The sequence below is a fragment of the Metopolophium dirhodum genome, chromosome 5 (assembly GCF_019925205.1).
Source record: "Metopolophium dirhodum isolate CAU chromosome 5, ASM1992520v1, whole genome shotgun sequence".
NCBI lineage: Eukaryota > Metazoa > Arthropoda > Insecta > Hemiptera > Aphididae > Metopolophium > Metopolophium dirhodum.
In genome coordinates, this window is record NC_083564.1 from 13193653 (window position 1) to 13215305 (window position 21653).

Genomic DNA, 21653 nt, shown 5'->3' on the forward strand with positions numbered 1-21653 from the left:
ATTATAATGCATGATGGCTATCGAGCTGAAATCGATAACGAAATTATCACATAATTTTATTTCATTATTTGTTCAGTGTTGTTTTATCTTTTATAAAAAAAATTCAACAAATCAATAAAATAATATTATATTTTAATAGAATTAAAGTTCAGCTTCAGCTATGGTGTAAAAGCATGCCATTGCACTTGCTACATAATACCAGGGGGTGCAACTGTGCAAGTGCACAGTCCGTGCACAGTTCGTCGTGCACCCCCATAATTACGCTACTCTACCTACTTCAACAGTTATGTCGTCATAATCGTTATGTCAGACGTCTGATAAGTGATAAATGTCTTATTACTCGTTATAGTTAGATCAATATGATAATAGATCCGCCGTATATGGTCCCCGGATACAGCTCAAGATTAATTATGAATTAAACGGGCAAAAAACTGTTTTCTTGGAATGATTTCTCGATATATGAATCAAAATAAACGACGAACCACATGTCTGTATATAGGTAGGCTACTTTTAAACGTGCTTAGATTCTTAGAATACTAATACTTGAGGGTCACAGGCAAGGTGCTGGCGATAAATTTTTAAACGAAATAGTTTCTAGTCATATTCATGTACCAACGTTACTATCTAGAATTAGATTCAGAATTCGAATACCTCAGAAGCCATAAAAATACGTACGGTAAAAACGAATTACCTATAGAGGCCGAAACCCTAATAGTCGAATAAAATCCATGTCTCTAGACTCTGGCGAATTGCGATTATAATGTTTTATAATTTCAAAACTAAAAACTTATTCCGTATGTTTATTGTATTATTGAATATGTCCATTATTGTACACTGTATAGTGTACCTTATTAGTTATTTCTACGAAGTTTTAAATTATTTCCATGGGTATACCTATTTTGATTTTACACATTCGATTCACTCAATTGAAATAAAGTATTTGAATATGGTTTTTCTACATTAAGTTGAAAATTACCGATCGTTTCTATATATTGTCTTTAAAAATTCCAACTTATTTTGTTTATTATTTTTAATTAAAAAATATGATCGCCAACGCTGTTTCACTTTTATTACAACTATTTGTTTCTTACATATTATGTACTTGTACCTACAACTATCACATAATCAGAATCGCTTTTTTATGCCAGTCTTTAAACTTTTTAAATATTTTCCTTAGCAACCTACATATCAATAAATAACCATCTACTTAGTATTAAGTTATATTTCAAATATGTAAAGGGCCCTACCCTTAGGTAAATCCAGGGACATAATTTGGGAGGGGGGGCAGGGGTATGCATTTGCCCAACCCTAGATTTTAAAGTGGCAACGGGCCGGCCGCCGCATGACAGTTTATCATGAAATGTCTTGACGGGCCGTGATACAACATAAAAATTATTACCTATGAATATTATCATTTGAAACACTGAGATCAGAGGTAGATAACAATATTATATTGTCGCTAATCAGTGGTCAAAAACACAGACTTCCATAATAGTAAAGAAGTCTGTGGCCGAAAATTATCTATCCACGGTCTTAGAAGATAAGGTCGGACAACTATACATTATCAGCATTTCGCTTAGTGAGGCAAATCCATTTCAAAATTTGGCCGCTGTACAATAGGGCGCTGCCCTGCAGACTCTTTTTGAGGTTATGGCATTATAGTATTATACAAGTTCAAAATAACCTTTGACCATATAAACTAGCTAGTTTATTATAAACCAACTAGTTTATATGGTCGGAGAAAATAATATAATAATAATATAGTCCATAAAAATAACCCCGAATGCCATATAAATATTGTTCTTAACCTCAAAATAAGTCTAGCCGGCAGCGCTTTTGCAGCAACTTGGGAAATGTTTTTGCCTCATTAAGTGGAAATATTGTAATAGACGGGAGGGTGGGAAGTTGTCGGACCTTATCTTCTAAGACCGTGGATCTATCAGTAATTTACGATAGTACGATAAGACGAGTACAAAGCACGTCGAGATAAAGGATTATAACTACGAATAAAGTACGATTAAATAATATCTATGACTGAGACATTACCACGGTTATATCTACAACCGTGGATGTGACTAATTGACATTATGAGCATAGCTAAAATTTTTCTATCTCAAAAATATTACTGTAACTGCCCAAAAGTTACTCTGAAACATTAAAAATACTATCCGTCCTTATGATGTTACCTGTTTTCACTGCTTCTAATGAACGCTTTTTTTTATCACTCAAACGAATAAATTCTTTCTTAAGATTAACAATGGGTGATGGTCGACTTAATGATCTATTGATTGTTGCTGTTGAAAGTGATGAAGCGTCAACAATCAATTTAGATGGAGCACTTTCAATTTTTACCAATTTGAAGAATAGCCGCTTCCCACTTACATAGACACATAGTGATATGTCAAACGCTAAAAAAACCCAATACATGTTACCTATTGCTTTATAGTATAACTGTATATTAATTATTAGTTACATCTTACTTCTTTAAATTTGTACTAATATATTATAAATAATTAATAAATATTATAGCTTATACCTAATTCCTTATTTGTATTACGCTTATGCTTTGTAAAATATATTATTATAATTTATTAATGTTGAAGTTTCAAATAGGTGAGTATGCTTTAATAAAATTGATGTGTTTGATACTTAGTTGAATATTTTATTGGGATACTGTTATTAATATTATAAAAATTTGTTATGATTTGCTGTCTTTGTCTAACACACGTGGGACATAGAAATAATGACCTAAGCGACTGACAGAAATTAAAGTACTTCTAGTTGTTCGATTAAAAAAATGTAAAGATGTTTCAATTGGTATACAAGTTTACTTTGCATCAGTCGAAGCATATTTTTAATATTTTTTTACTATATTTAATATTAAAAAATTGACAAATTTATAAAATTTAAAATATTTATTCTCATCAAAATATTGCTACAATTGAAAAAGTACTTCGACCGATGCAAAGTAAACTTGTATACCAATTCAAACATCTTTTTTTTTTAAATTGAACAACTAGAAGTACCTTAATTTTTTTCAGTCGCTTAAGGCGTTATTCCTATGTTCAACGTGTGTTCAAGACAGAAAATCACAGCATCCAACGCACTTAACAAAAAACGGATACCGTTTGTTTAATATAAATTGTAAATAAGTATAACCTATATGATGGTTGGAATCCTGAAGGGGAAGGATAGGGTTGTACTTAATGGGCCGGTCATTATTATGCCCTGCCTTAGCAAAATATTGAAATTACGCCCCTGGGTAAAACATTAATAGTTGGATATATTTATTAATTATTAGTTATTACCTTACAGAAATGTTCGATTTATTAATGTAGGTAAATAAAATGTTTTTTCTTGACACTATGAAAATATGTACCAAAAGTCGTCGATTAATCATCATCACTCAAATATTCTGTCTTAAGGGTCCCGGTGCCAGTTTTTCAAATTTTCCACAATTCGATAAAATTTGAAAATTAAATTTTATATTTTAGTTTCCACCTCAATTATGAGACTTTTTTTACTAATCTACAACCCGATACCTATTTAGGCGGAGTTGATAGGGTGTATTATAGCAACATTTTTTTTTTCGGAAAGCAGGGGTACTACAAATCATAGACAAAATCATTCTATAATGCATTTGTATTAAGTAATTATATCTAAATCTAATATTTCAAAATACACGCTCTGCGAAACCATCACATAAATTCACTACCGGAAGTGTGCGCATCAGTGGCCATAGTTAATAGTTAGGTAATGCTAAAAACTTAATTATTATACCTAATTCGAGATATTCCATGTACCTATTTTAATTTTAATCATACATTTTGAGAAATGTTTATAGGTCACCTGTTCAAAGTAAATTTAAAAAGTAAAAAATTATAATCATATTATTACGGTGCCCGGAATTTTTTTCATTTTTGTGTCGGTTCATAACGTCTTCACTCCGGTGTTTTCCGTATCGATAAAGTTGTGTACCTAGGCAATTCATTTTTGTTCATGCAGATAATATTATACATACTTACGTGCGTATATTATGTTCAAGAACTTCAAACTGTCAACACAGCTACAATTACGCTGAGAAGGCGAAAGTTTTGTGATGAAAATCTGTTCAAGAGATAGGAATAGTCAGTCGCGTACACTATTTACTGATACGAGTACCCATAAACCATGAATTTATTGTAATGTGCCTACCTATATCGATTATACCATTATGATCGTATACACAACGTGATGTGTGAAAAAGGTTGAATAATTAAATGAAAACACATTTGTAATGTTTTTATGAACTAATAAAATTTAATACATTTTCAGAGATTCAAAGTCCATAGAATTATAATTATAAATTAATGTATTTATAAATTAACGGTAACATACATATTATGCATCTATGTGTATGTATTATATGATTACTTGTTAAAAATGACTATATTATAATTGATGAGATTCACAAACAGATCTATGACAAAAAAAAAAAAAACAGAAAATTGTTTATAGTTAAAGTTATTTTAATTATAATATTAATTTTTTTATTCGATGACTAACACACAACCACGTCAAAAATTATAATAAAATTTACTCTTTAAAATGTTTTTTACTATCGGATTCAATTCCTTTTCTACAGTACATATTTATAGGTTTAAGGTGGGGTATATACCAGTAAAATGGCACGCGCACATTTGCCCAAACAACAAAACAGATGAGGTGAATGTGAACTTTAGATGATCATCGTTATTATACATCATCATGACATATATTATTAATTATCATTATTATTATTATTATTATTATTTTTTTTTTTCATAAATATATATTTACTATCGTAATGCTGTGCGGTGGAATATATATTATGTAACCATTCTTACACTATTCATATTATACTGCAACTATGTCGCGGCGATGTGGATCTAGTTTGAGTGAGTATATGATATATGATTATTGTTATTGTTATTATTATGACGTATGTAAGTGTGTTTGGGTGTGCGTGTGTGTTTGCGCGTGCGTAGTCGGCGTCTATTCCAAATTGGCCGCTGGCACCTTGTTGGGGCGTTTCACGAAGCTATTGAAAGCACTGCGATCGATCTCGTCAAAGTTCTTCTTGACGAACCGGTCGAAACCACTGCGGTCGATCTCGTCAAAGTTCTTTTTCACGAACCGGTCGAACCCGCTGCGGTCGATTTCATCAAAGTTTCTTTTTTGGCCACCGAAAGATACGCCACTGAAAACAATCATAATATGCATACTATAGAACCAACGGTGCAACCTGCAGAATAAGTAGTCCTATTCAGTATAGGAGGACCTATACATAATGACTAATGAGTGATATATAGGTATATTTGGTGTGAGTAAAATCCTAGTAAAACCAGGGAAAAAAACCTATAGTCATGCAGTCAACTGATTCTCAGTGGAACATAATAATATAATATTATACATAAATTATAAATATGATTTATATATCCATTATCCATATTAGTGTTATATTACATATTATAGATAATTTATATGGACGCAAGACGTGGTCACTATACCTATTGTATTATATAATCACACTTATAATCACAGATTAAATAAAGATAGCATATTGTATTATAATATTATGTACTTTAATAATATGATATTAAGATAATTGCGTTCTCTGCGCAGAGGACCAGATGCTATGTAAAAAATACCTATAATTTAATTTAATTTCTATACACTAATACACTCCGCTCTCTAAAAAAGTTTCGGTTTGAAATCATGTGTTTAAAAAAAAATTATGTGTCTTGAATGGATTGGTATAAAAATATTTGTTATTAATTATTTGTATTATTATCTATTCACATTTTTTTTCATTATACATAATGACTAATATAATATCTCTATTCAGCTGTGATTTGTGAACTATAAAATTGCATTACAATATTTATCGTTTATCACTAGTCAGGAACTCAGGAAAAAACACGGAATTATATATTCAACTTAGGTATTGATCACGCGTGTGACTAATAGTAAGCTAATAAAATGTAAAACATACTTTTTGGGTACAATCATTAACTCATTTACATGGTAGATACTATTCGTTTCTTTATCCTTAATGTTATAAGTTTGTAAAATAGGTTTAAAAAAAAATACTTTTTTTGTGTGTTTTTACCTGTATTATAGAAAAACCAAAATTGAATACAATTTATTGTAGCTTGTAGGTATAGAACAATATGACGTGTAAAATATTTTAATAATATATATTAACCACTTAACATTTATTCATTTTTGAATTTACATTTTCAATAATCGAATTTACTCCTTACGGATAAGGGATGTCTTTAATTTATCCATGGTAGGTACTTTTTATTTCAATCACCCAGCGCCCTAAAAATATAATTTTTTTTCCACGGTTTTTTGATCCTTATCGTATAACTACATAAAATTATTATTTTTTTCAATCCTCTCCCTCCCTTAAATCCCAAAAACCTCTGAGAAAGAACTCTGAATTCGCCCCTGATGATAGCATTTATCTAATTATGTCTAAGACTAAGTGTATTGTCATACGAGCGTAAACATATTAAGAAAAACCATTGTCGTCCGATGTCAATAAAAACCGCATGGCTATATTGTAGTCGAAAACCAATTGGGATAAGCACTGATCGCAAGAAAAAAATTAATTTGAAATGTTCTAAGTAAAAACTTGGTAGTAGTTTAGAACATATTGTTGTTATCGTGTTTTTATAACAAAACGCTGAGGATTATTATTGTCTGTAAACAAAACATCGAAATACCCAGTACCAACAGGCTATATTGGCTATTGAAACAAATAACATTATTGTAAGATAACATAATATATTATGAATCGGACACAGTATCGAAGAAAGGCAGATATATTTTGAATAAACGCAATACACCTACCACCTACGTATAATGTAAATAATTGTTATTAACGATCAATAACATATTATATTATTATATTTATACACAAAACTTCTATAAAACTAAATTGTCGTAATGAACGGACCTGGACGTGTGCTGAATTACAGACTCTGTATTAAAAAAATAAGAAAAAAATATTATAAAAAGAAAAAAAATATCCAATTTCGATAAATCCACCTTTTGTGAATGATATAGACTTTGGTCTAACTGAACGACGTGATGCTGAACAGGTAGTGAAAACGTATTATTAAAACGTTATTTAAAACTTTTTTCACAAAATATATTGTGTTGTTTTAAAATTCTTTAAAAACCATATTTTCTGGGCTTTGAGAGAAACAAAGTTTTTTCCCGGAAATTGTTTGGCATTATTATCCCTAGTTAATAATATAATATAAAAACATGATAGTTTTATGCCATTAAGCGCTTATTAAAGAAATCAAAAAGGTATAATGTGTGATGTGTGTGTAGTGCGGACTGCAGTCAAAATGTTGGCTATGTTGTATCTTAATTAGTTTTCAAAATTTAAATGTATTTGCCAATACTTTAAATTATTGCAATATTTTGGTCACGCAAATAAAACTGACTATGTTTAACTGGCGATATTGAAAACGATTGTCAACTAATATTAATAAGCTGATAATCAGTGATCAACAAATTCATTTAGTTGGGAAATACTACATGTCTTAAAAATAATATTTTTAAACATTACGGCAATCGATAAAATAATCGGTAGTAGGTATGCTAAAAGAAGGTAATTCGAGAAGACCATTTGGGTGTACTCGAATTTCCTCCGAAAGCACTCGGAGACAATTCGAATGAAATAACGTCACCTAGGTACCTATATTAAAATATTTATAATTGTAAAATACATTACCTGAGGGTGTCAAATCGTTTGCTCTGCCCGAAACCTACACCGTCCAACGAATTAATATGACGGCTTTGCCTAGCGAAGTACTCAGCGCGGTCTCGCAATATCTCCAAGTCTCTAAGAAGATTTTCTCCCTCTGGAAAAAAAAAAACAAATAAGTAAAACCATAGAACCTACCTAGGTAATAAAATCAAAACGTCAAGATACATCTTAGCCGTTTTCATTGCATCTGCGCGACAATTATATATCCAATAGGATATGGAACTATTTGTTGACGTTCACAGTTGCTATGCATAAATATGTATATATATTTTCTACATATATCATATATGTATGCGTTATGTTATGTAGGGTAGAACTGTAGAAGTATATAGAGCGCGACGATCTCCGTAAATGCTCAATAGTAGTATGGACGACTGAAATTTGAATTCGTAGCGAAGTGCGGTACCACAAGAAAGATAATAAATTGAAAGAAAATAATATATAATATATTATTACAAAATAGTGGGCCGTGGTAGATGGGACTGATGGAGGAGGTAAAGTAAAGATATTGACTGCATAGATATACCGATATTAATAAGGCTTAAGTTTAAAAATGCTAAACAGTCTTATTATAGTTTTTTTTAGCAAAAGTGGCACGTATGTATATAAATGAGGTGGATTGATGTTATATAAACATTAAGCATACACATAAAACATAAATAATGCAGTTAAATTGAAGTAGTATCGATTAGAACAACACAGTAGCGGTTTTGACTTAACTCCGCAAGGGGGGTGAATTTAATACCATGCCACAAATAATATGCAAAATAAAAACTGTTTTCATCTTTTATTTAACTGTAGATTGTCGGTAAACTTTAATATTTTCATAATTAAAAACAATTAACCATGTCACGCGGAAGTGGGGAGGGGGGCAATCACTCCAATACGTTTAAATTACCGAACTAATAATATTGGCAACGGTGTGCTAAATAGTTCAACGCGAACTTTATAAAATATTTATAATTTTTGAACACCAATAATTATAAGTTACTCGAAAGGGATGCAAGATGTAATAATGTATGTATGTATGTACCGATTTGTGTGCAGCTCATAGGCTTTTATTGTCATTTTAATTGTATAGCGCTAGTTATGAACATTTGAAAACTGTGATATGTTACAAAGTTATAACTCACTTTAAAATTAAAATATCAATAAAAACCTATGAGCTGGTGTCCTAAATAATATAGTTACCCCTAAGTTTGATAATAGGTCAATTTTCTCTAATAATAAAGCTAACAACACAGGATTGGTTCTACAAATTGTCTAAGTTGCGCGTAGGTCAGCAAGAGAAACAAATAGTGTCCCGACATTCTCTATTGAATGTTTTAATTACAACGAATTGTTAGTAGGTAACTTGTAATATATATTACACTAAAACATAGTTTAATATGTCACAATATTATATAAATATACTATGACAGGCCACCATGTCAGGAGTCACCATTGGTCACATCGCTTGCTCAGTGAGGCCCATTATACATTGTACACTATATTATGTTATTAATGCAATATTATTGCATTTTGTAAATAAATAAATAATAACAATAATAATCTCTAACAGTAGGTAATCAGTATCATTATCACTATTGATCTTATACATAATATATATTATAAAGCTATACTTTTAGTTCATACTGTTTAATTCAAATAAATTGTATGGAATAAATAATTATGTTTACTTAGGTATATGAAATAAGGGTCAAGGAAAATATTCTATTTTCATTTTGAAACCGCAAACTACAACTGTAAAACTCAGAATAATAAATTATTATTACCTAAACTAGGGATCCTAATTATTATTCCGATCATCTGTTATGTATAAATACAAAATTAAAATCATCTTCAAGTGAGAATTTAAAACAAAATATTACTAATTCATAAATTAATTTAAAATGCTCTTAAAGAATTATAGTTTGTATATTATGGTTTTGAATTTATAAGGTATAACTTTAAGTAAGTTGAAAAGTGAAAAACTGTTCATCAAATTTCGAGAAAATATTGTACACTTTTACTTTAGTATATGCATACTATTGATATGCAAGACTTTCCTTTTGAATATTTAAATTATACTAAAGCAACAAAATTCAAATAAATTATGGAGGTATCTTATTAGTAATTAAGAATCAAAAATGTATTATTTTACACGTCTTGACTCCCGAAAAAAAGTCAATAAGTCACATTTATTCATTCGGAATTTATATGCTGTCCATTAGCTTAAAAACACATTAATATCAAAGTTTGTTTTTATATTTTATATCTGTAAAAGTTATTTTTATGATTCATAATAGTCTGGTTGACATTTTATAAAACCTAACAATTTAATAATAGTATTTCACCTGAAAGTTTTTTTTTTTATCAAATTTGTACTAATGTTCATGTGTATTATTTATGGTTTGAAGAAATAACTCAAAATAATACCTTACAAGCTGGACTTAACTTTACTGAATTGAAAACTATAATGCGGTAGGTATACAAAAAAAATATGTTCTAACTCTGATTGAGCACTATAACTAGAAATATTAGTAATATCAGTAATATTCATTATTCATAGTTTATATGAATAATATAATATGTTGCAAACGGCATTTGGCTGAATTATAATACTAACAATAAGTTATATAATATATTAAATATATACATTTTTTTTTTGGAGAAAGAAATAATCACCAATAATCTACATAATATTTGCTATTGTAAACATAAAGTGAGAACGGCTGTAGTTCTATAAGCACTATCTACAAATAACATTTTTTTAATCATTTATTTTGATAAATATGTTTTCTAAGTTATAACCTACCCATCTCATAATTATAATTTATAATTGGCTCTTATACTTGAATTATTTCAACACTATCTATAGTTGCGTAAAAACTAAAAACGTAATAATAATTCGGCAGAAATGCATATTTTATCCGACTGATTTCCAGTAATCATTGCGAAAGTACAATAATATAGTGTAATAACGTTAATTATACCGACACCACTACATCAGTACAGCTATTCTTCGATTTGTCTAATAGAATGGCGGCGAATGCAAAAGCTTGTTATTTTAGCCACACTATATGACGTGCTAATCGTCGAGGATTAAAATAAAACCACCGGCGTATTCGTTTCGAGTGTAATATACTATAATATGTATATTGTATATAGGTAGGTTGTACATATATATATTATATATATATATATATACGTACTATATTGGATGGCGACGAACTCGATGAAGTACGAACCAATGCGAACACTATTTGGAGGAAATAATGGGGGAGACACTCACGCGCACATATCACTATACGAGAAAGTATTTGTAATAAAAATGTTAAAATCGATTAAAATTCCTATATATTTAATACTTGCGTCGCGGTCGTGAACTCGGAAAAAATGTTGACGAGAACGACAATAATAATATAAGAAGGTACGATAATATTATACTACTTCGTACTTACAATAGTTAATAATAATATCGTATAGGTAATATGGGTATGGTTTACTGTATTTACTACCAAATCAAATTTCCGTCGTCCTAAACACACACGAGGAGTGAACGTGTGCCAAATTTTAATAATAATAATATAATAATATTTGCAATAAGATAATATTGTGATATATTATAGTATTACATATCAACAATAATATAATATAGTGTTTACTCGTCTGTCGGATTCGCTGCGAGACCTTTGCATGCTGGCCAGATGACGAATCCGAGAAACCAGCACTTCATAGTCGGTCATCGTCTCCCCAATGTTCAGTCACAAATATTATTATGGAAATTATTAAGTAGTTGTTCGACGTGTATCGAGTGTAGAAAAATGCTTCTCATGCTACATTAACGAATTTAAAGTCACGTGCAAATATATTATACTTAAATGTGTGCCTTAACACTAAAGTGCATTACGTATTTAATATATTATAAATTGTAATACATACCTATGATACTTACCGCATACCGTAGTGGTTCGCAACTTCTGCATCTAGTACCTAAGTACCTATCATCATCATTATATTGTGAATTTATTATTAGTGCCGTAACCTGTAAGAGTGTTTGAGAGAGTGGGCCATCGAGAGCACGTCGTCTCCGCTAAACTTGTAATTTGTTTATAGGTCACTCGTATCTACAATCTACTATATGTATTATATTATATTGTATAATATGGTATCTGAATTTAGAGGTGCGATCAATTATTATTATCGATATTGTAAAACAATAATATATTAATAATTTATGTATCTCATTATTGGAGATTGTTGACACATCGTGTTTTGAAGCTATTATATAGGTATCGTTTTCACCGAGCCTATTTAATTGATAAAAATGTTAGATGTCTTAGACCAGCGGTTGCCAACTGGTGGTCCGCGGTAAAAATTTGGTGATCCACAGAAAAATTTGAACATTATTTGTAATGTTGTGAGTTTATAATCGTAATACACAAAAGCAGTGTATAATGTCGCTGTATGTCAGTTTACAACAAATAAGATATCGTAATTTTTGTCAATATTATCGCGTGTTATAGAATAAATAGACCTGATTTCCAACGACGGTTTGTATCGTATGTAACGAATGCGTGTAAATAAAATTTTAACGTTTAAATATAAACCTCTAATTAATGGGTATTCCTTAAAGACATTAATCACCAATGAATCGAATCCAGTCTATTCATTTTAACTTTTATTTTTGTTGAAATATTTAGTCGTCCGCTGATCGTAGGCATTGTCGTAATCGTAATATCGTGTTAATAATGTGCGCCGTTCTTTTTTTTTTTTTTTTTTAGACAAATTTGAAAGACATAAGTGGTCCGTAGAATTTACAAAAGGTTGGCGACCGCTGTCTTAGACAACATACATGTTTTACTGAATTTTTACTAAAAAAATAATTTATAACACAATTCATATTGTTAAATTTATTAATGTATAGTATTATGTATACATAATGTTCAATTAAATTAAAATACTTATTATGGGTATGTACCTATCATGTGATGATTTATGTACGTTATATACAACAAATTTAGAATATAATTAGTGTAATTTATTTTTTAAAAATAATAAATTATATGATATAGGTTATACTTGTTAGGTACACGGTACACAGGTACGTTATACAACGAACTAACTACCAACATTTTTAAAGTTTTTTTTTAATTTTCAACATATTTTATAATATATTATATTGAATTTAAGGCTCAGCGAAATCGATAAGTACCTACCTATAGATAGCGTATAAACTACGAACAGTAACCAGCGGACTCGATACAACTGATAACCCCTTCGTAATTTATTGATATTTTAGTCTCTTACTCTCCCTCCCCCCCCATTTTCTCCAAAACAATTAATATTTAAATTCTCCGGCATACTAACAGTCACGTGTACACTAATTATTTAGTTGTACATAAGACACACAGTCCCTGAAACTCTATTGGCGAGACACACATTAAATATGTACGCCACTAATTACCTGGAACGCATACAACCGTTACAGTTTCAGGTAGTATGGGTAAAATTGAATTATTAGTATATAATATAATATAATATTTAGAAATAACTTTTTCATTTTCCATCAGTCAATCTATTTACTAATTCATCAGGTGTCAAGACTACATTGTGAACGGGGATAAGAACTTTTTTGCACCTCCCCTACCCGTACATTGAATGCCCCCAACCGCCACTTGCTGTATTATTTTACACCCGACGTCACTGAAGTCGACCTCCGAGACGTTAGAACAGAGTTTGGCTTTCATCGTGAAAACTTTTCTCCCTTCTATTTTTTTACCAAAAAAAATAAAAATAATACTCACTGTCCGTCTATACATTTTTCACCATCATTAATACAATAATAATTAAAGAGAGAGCATTTCACGGAAATATGTTTGAAACAGACCAAACGACGTCTGACGTGATACTGCAGTGATGGAATTTATTATTAGTACCTAGCATAACCCACTACCATGGCTGAGTTAAAAACAATAACATTTTATTATTAACATTTGGCCACGATCGCTGAACTTTGCCCCTCTTGAAAGTTTAAACTATTATCATGTTCTGTGTATGATATATATTATGTAGTATAGGTGCACAACACTGAATATTATATGACAGTGTGACAATTGGTTTTTGTAGATTCTGTAACATTTTATTATGATCATATTTTTATATCGTTATAATAATAATTTTAAATCATCGCAGACGTCTAAAACTGATCGATTCAGTTCGCAAAACTATAACAAAAAAATCTCGTGTGGATTTCCAATTTGAAAAATTCGTAACCAATATTTTATTTTGAGACGAACGTCATTTTTATTGTATTTCTAAAAATAGCAATATTTTTGTTGAACATTCAACGTAATATAATATATGACCTAATAAATATTATATAGTTGAATACTTGAATATGTTAGGATCTTATAAAGGCCACCAGAAAAATATTATCTTAGTAATCATTTAAAACGTATGTGCTATCATTTTTTGAAACTAAACGGTTACCTATAGAAATATAGTCAATAGATATTAGACTTAACGTAATAAGTATATTAAATAGGTAGGTACTAGGTAGGGTGGTAATTAGCATCAATAATATACTTGATACCTATCCGTTATTGGACTTTCATTTCCAAAATCAAACAATTTATAGATTATATTGGTAGATTAACATGGCGGGGGTGGGGGGTATTGTAACCCATCAGAGACCGATATATTTAAAAAAATACATTTGTTTTTAATAAAAATAAAATGAATACCTTTGAAATACATCTTATTTTTCCGGACAACCCCCCCCCCCCCCAAAAAAAAAAAACACCACATCAAAACGTTTAAAATCCACCACTGAATTATTGTTATTGATTACGTCGAAGCATAAAATTACCTGTGAAAAAAAGCAGCTGAGAACTCGCTTAGCTGATAGTGTACCTTGTCATTGAGTTGCAAGTCACTGTAAATTGTGATGGATGTGTTAAATTTGAATTCAATGATAAATCATTGTATACGAAAAATGATTCTGTTCACGAAAACGATATGTATAAGCCTCTATAATATTATACAATATATTTATATTACTATTAGGAAGTAATACGGTATTACTGTTTATTAGCTTTTTATCACACCATGAAATGGTGTTAATGGATTAGGTCATAATATATAGATAAAAATTAGTATAAATATTTTAAAAATGTTTTTGTGTAACATGATTACATAAAAAATAATATAATTTTTTTAAATTCTACCGTTAATCTTACTATAGTTTTATAAAATATTATTTTTCAAATGTATTTGACTAAATGCTTCTATAATAGATAATCAATTAAAATATTATTTTTTCGGATATAGCCATACAGATTCGATTCGATGAATAAATAATCATTATTTTACGTCTTTACGCACTTAATACACAATCCAAGACTTACAATATTATGATGGAAATTTATAGTTTAATAAAACCGTAGATTTGTTTGCATCTACACGACGATAGTTTTTTAATCTTTTTTGAATAGCCCTTGGTATAAAGGATTACGTGATAGGACTGTTAAAATTTCGTGGTGGAAAACCACGAGAATGGCGTACACAAAAACGCTCGAAAACAAATACAAATATAATAATGTATCAAATATACACGAAAAGACAAACAGATACGAATGATTTTTCCGGTGGCCTCTTAAAAAAATATATATATATATATTAATAATTAAAGAAATAAATAAACACATGAATTTTTTTATTATTTTGTGCAGCATTGAATCACTGCAGTAATAGTTTAATATATTTTAATACCAAAATTTCTATCGCATGATAATATTATGTTTTCGATCGCTGCCGTCGTGCCCATTACAGTATAGGTTAATATAGTTTTGTACCTACCTATATATAGCTATGATATTAATTATTAAATATCAGGGTGTTGCACCCGAATCAATTATTCAGGTTTCGGGCGCTGGCATCCAGAATACAACTATTCAGTTATTATTTATTTTATATTATTATTAAAATTTGTGAAATAAATGAAATTTTCGGCTTTTGCATGGTTAACTGGAATGTCTTATTCGGGTTTTGGGTCAATTTGGGTGTTTTGGACAAAAAATCATTCAAGTTATAACAAGTTTTTTTTTTTTTTAATGATTTCTAGGTGTGTTACGGGTTTTGGTTAATTCGGGTGCAATACCCTGTGAAAAATACTGTTTGATCATGACGTGTTGTTATGTGCGAGGACGACGACGAGAGAGGGTGACAGCAATTAAAAGGACGCAGCCTTTGCCGACGAACCACAGCCTAGACAATCATCACCATCGTAATCTTTCATGTAGTAGTCATCGCCGTCTTTCGAGTAGTAATCGTCGCGGTCGTTGTTGAAGGACTGCACGTCGGCTTTGGACCACCGGGTTAGTGTCTGAGGATACTTGGAGGGCTGCTGTTGCAGTTGTTGAGGAACCGATTGCAGCTGTCCACGGACGGGTAACGGACCTCCTGTGACCACGGTGAGACCATCGTTGAACCGTTCCGGTTGGCTACGTTTGGCCACCATGACGTGACCGCCGTTCAACCGGTCCAGGCTGCTACGTCTGGCCACCATGACGTGGCCGCCGTTCAACCGGTCCAGGCTGCTACGTCTGGCCACCATGACGTGGCCGCCGTTCAACCGGTCTAGGCTGCTACGTCTGGCCACCATGACGTGTCCACCGTTCAACCGGTCCAGACTCCGTTTGGCCGCCATGGTGTGGCCACCGTCCAATCGGTCAAGACTATTCCACGCCGCGGCGGCCATCATACCACTCGGTAGATTGCATTGGTTGCCGTCGACGCAAAACGTGTCTGCAAAACCAATGTAGTGACACGGTATATAGCCACGTGCACTTTCAACCATGTGTGACATGTCTATTTGACCCTCGTGGGTGGACATAACTTCGGTGGGTTTGAGGATCGTGGCTATCATGAGGTTACGGGGGGGGAGGGGGGTCTCGAAATCGGGTTTTTCGTTCATTTATTATTTTTTTTGTCTCACTTATCGTGGATGTTTTACCCGTACCTACACTACCTAGTGTTATATGTCCGAACTACTCGAATCACCAAACTACACGATTTACACGACATTTATTTTCCTATAACTGCACTAATTGTTTATTTGAGTGTATGTCTCTGTCGTTAAGATGGGTAATAACTCCCAAACTTTAGTTCCTAGTAATGACAGTCACTATTATACTGACAGCCATCATAAGAGGTTCCTACCTGAAATACCGATTAAAACAAATGTGTAATATTTTTTTTAAATATTGTTTTCCATATTTTTTCAGCGCCTATTAGATAGATTAATAAAAATACGTTAACTCTTCCACAACTGCAGAGTTTTAATATATTTAGTTCCTAACGCTAATATCAGATAAATTAACATTGGATATAAATAATTATGACACATTTTCTGCATTACAATAATTAATACCTAAACATTATCAGACTAGGTATTGTACTGTTTAGTTGGATTTATTCTGCGAACAAATACGAATTCGTATCTTGAAAATATATATGCCACTTCGTATTTTAAGTAAAACTATCCTTCGTTATCTTTCTCTCTTTCTCTTAAAAAAAAAATGTTTCAATAACATTTTTAGTTTAGTTCTTGTATTTATTCTTTGATTAAAATGCGCTGTTTGTAGTTCAACTATACACTATCACGCGTGCTGCAGTATACCCTGCAGGGTAACGCGATAAGTATACTATATTGTACAATACGTAGACGTGGACCAAGGAAGTCGGCTGTCACGCCATGGGAGGTGATCAGCTCTTACAGCACTTCACTTACCGACTTTGTGCATAAATCAAACAGCGAACTTACCCCACAGGGGATCGGCGCCTTGGCGGTCGAATCGAATATTTCGGGGTGGATAATTATTGTGTTGTGTGTGAAAACAACAACGTGCGATGTTGAATTATAACGTAATATAAATACAAATTAAAAACATTAAGAAATCGCATATTTTGCAATCGCATAAACTTTGTGTGTTACACAGTACCTACCTATATGTTATGACGGTTGTGTATTATTAATATGTTAAAATTAATAATAATTATTATAGAATAAGTAATAACAATAAAAGGCATACGAATACGATTTTAGAGTCGTTTGTCTTGTGTACGCAAATTAGGTCTACAAAAAATGATAATAATTGATTTCGATATCAACTATACCTACATAATAAACGTGCGATATGTGATAATGTCTGCCATTTTGCGCCTATCGTTAACGTGCGATAAATGGTAATGGATGTAATATCATTATATATTATTATGGATATTACCTATGCGTGTAAGTTGTAGTACGATTACGGTTATTGCAGACTGCCGAATGAAATTACCGGGGACGTGTTCAAGACCTCGAAAATATGCACAGCAGAAGTTTTCATAAGTTTAATTTTTGGGATGACTCGTCACGACGGTGGGAAAGAGTATAAAATATTGAGACATGACCGTTTTTGACCCTTCGAATTGCATCCCTCCTTTTTCAGTCAATTCACTTTTCGACCACACCAAAAAGTTTACTATCTACTTTATAAATATCGAAAATTTTTAAAAATAAAGTTGTATAAAATATTATAATGTATATAGGTAATATAAAAGGGTCTCGCCCTAATATTGGTCGTGTGTATGTGTGTGGCGCTACTGTAGTTCATAAGTTAATTAGGGGTGCTACAATAATGTAACGATCACATGGCCGTACGCCACCTAACAATACACATTATTACTGTATAATTAAAACTATTATAATATTCACACACTATTATTAAAAAAATGTTGACACATTTATCGTATTTTATATTAAATTGTTAAACATAACTTTCTGCCTATGTCAGCAACACATTGTGTTTAATATTTTTCTCTGTGAATTTCAGTAACCAAATGTCTTTCGATGTTTACGATAGGTACTTAAATTGGTGAAACGCTGGCAAACCATTGGCCACTCTTGGCCAATTATTTTAATTTTTGGATCGAGGGAAAACTACGTGTTCAAAATTCACATGTTGCTGAACTCACGGGATAATAATATATTATAGTGTTGGTGAAAATTAATACAGTCAGAATTCAAGACGAGAAGAACAGTTGTGAACAATGATTCATTTTTAAAATATAGAATTACACGGAACTTAGTGACTACTATAGTTGTTTAAATTTATAGAGACGAGGAACTCGAGGGTGCTCGAATAGTTAAATTTAGATCAGGGTGCTAGTAACCCCACTGCAGTTTCGCCACACTGTGTGTACATGTGATTAATCGAGCAGATATTCATAACAATCCATCTAGTATAGTGCATAATATACTATCGTGTATGGTATAATGTTATATACCGCGTAGCACATGCACATCAAACCGTCGCTGACGAGCAGCGTGTTCTTGTATTTAAAGGCGAACCGCACAAAGAGAATATAAATTAGTATATTATATTAAACCTGGCTGATGCGATTCGTCGAGGCGTTAGAAACCGGAAGTACCTATATACGTATAATATTATATTATGGCATAAACAGCAAGGTCGGATTGGCGTTTGTTTGGTGTTACATCGTCATCGTCGTAGGCGCTCGCGAAACAAGACCAAATAATAATAATAATATACATCGTATTACATCCATTACATGGGTAGGAATTACGTATACAAACATTATGAATATAGGACCATATACTGCGATACAAACGCGCGTATGTTGTGTTTAATATTTAAATGGGCACGTGTGCAGTACTTATATTTTGGGTCGCGTACATTTTAGTGTGCGTTATTAGCGGGACATGCAAATCGTGCGCAGCCATGGTAAATACTGTTCGGATAAATATAACATTATGATGATATAATGTACAATATCAGAATAAAAAATATTAGAGAACACGATAGAGGCCAGTGTAGAAAATTGTATTAGTTTTTTTAAACATGCGTGGCCGCTTATTGTGTGCAATATTATTGTAATAATATAGTATCGTATGCGGGTGCACATGACGTGCGTGCCAACGAGATACCCAAAAATCTTACCGATGAAGCGATCCAAATCCCTCGACGGAGAGTTTCGAAGAGGCAAGTAATTGTTGTCTCCGGAAACGCGTTCAATCTGATAGACAACAAAATATACACACGGCTTCATTAGTATGTTATTGTCATTATACCATTATTAAGTATACAATTGTGTGTGCGATGTGTGCGTAATATTTTCTAGGTAAGTGGGTAGGTAGGTATATTATAATGTCGTGTATCTGACGATCGGATAAAAAAAAGTGAATACGCGATTAAAATGTTGGATAAGGACGACGGCCGTTGGTCGCGTGACTCGCCATTGTGTAATAATGTCAATAGTCAACACACTATGCGCATGTGTATTACAATACTTCTATATAATAATAAAAGTATAAACAAAGATATTCATCGCGATAGAATAGACGTAAAATAGTGTTATTATTTTGGTTACCCGAAACTTTGTGCGTGTAATTATTATATTTTTATGTTTCAATAACACTCTACCTACGTGTGCAGAATATCTCGCGACAAAATGTGCACCTAACCTATTCGGCAACGGAATATCTCGTTCGACTTTCACTGGCTATATGTACGATTGTAACTCTTTAGATTAGTTTATAAGTATATTTCATCCGACGTTATTTTAGGTACTTATTTACAATATAGGTATACGTATCATTAAAATTTTATAGTTTATACAGATTATTATTATCTAGGACGCATATCGTTTTATCGACCATTTAACAGATCGAATCACCTGACCTATAACCTCTAACGCTGTGTAAATTCTCATGCACACACAATATATATATTACAATCAATTGTAGGGACAAAACTGCTGCCATTTGTTTTCTTATCTCTACAACAAGTATCTTCCATATCTTTAACTAGCTGCGTGTACAGTTTTTGGGATTGTATATAAGCAATGATCGATGTGGCTATATCTAGTAATGTAGTATTTTGGACTGTATGATACATTCATCGTTTAAACCGATAATTTAAAAGAAAAGCCAGAAAACTATCTTTAAAACGTATTTTGAATTACACAAAAAAAACGAGGGAAATCAATCCGGAACCGTTATACCGAAGATATTATATAGAAGATATCTACTAGGTCACTCGCTGTAATAATGAATGTGCCAATTTTTTCCCAATTCATTCATTATTACTACTGGAATTGTTTTTATTGTGTACCCTCCTACCCATCACCCAAACTAACCAGCTAGACCAAAATTATCCACTATAAATCACTCTCAAAGTTGAATATTAAAGCATTTTTTCTGTTCGTGATGGGTACAAAATAAAAAATAATAATAAAAAATTCATTGTAAAATATAAACAGATATATTGTATCTCCCCGCTCTAAAAGTAATGAAAATCATATTCAATATTTTAAAGTAATATGCAGTTTTAAAATTGAAATAATTATACGCGCAAGACTGAATATTTTAATAATTGTTCATTTAGGATAAGGTTCGCAATTGAAATAACTATTCATATTATACCATATTATACGTTTCGTGAAAGAAATGATACACATTACTAGTGTTCACCAATTTAGGTATTCATGCATGATTTTTGATCGATAAGTTCATATTTTAATTTATTGTTCATAGTTCTTTGAATTTGTCTAATACAAATCAATATGAATTATCTTTTTTAATATATCAACTGTTTCGTTGTACTCAAAATATTAAAATTAGTTTTTAAAGTTAGATTATTTAACATATTTTTACTGTTAGGAGTAGAGCCTCGACTATAATATTCTCTATTATGAATTATTAAATTATAATTAATTGCATACGTATGTGGAACATAAAAATACCACATCAGGTTAGTCTTTTTCATATTATTATCAAATTAAAATATGTTCT

The 21653-nt window shown here is 31.4% G+C and overlaps 1 protein-coding gene across 1 annotated transcript in view; it reads right to left on the reverse strand.

Annotated features, from left to right (window-relative positions):
- Positions 1-15492: 15492 nt before the first annotated feature.
- The window catches only part of LOC132945138 (uncharacterized), a 41602-nt gene continuing 35441 nt past the window's right edge, over positions 15493-21653 (reverse strand). Inside the window, exons 3-4 of the mRNA XM_061014795.1 lie at positions 19801-19876; positions 15493-16600 (exon numbers count right to left, since the gene is read on the reverse strand). Coding sequence (XP_060870778.1) covers positions 16026-16600; positions 19801-19876 — 651 coding nt within the window. The 3' untranslated portion in view covers positions 15493-16025. The remainder of the gene's footprint in view (positions 16601-19800; positions 19877-21653) is intronic.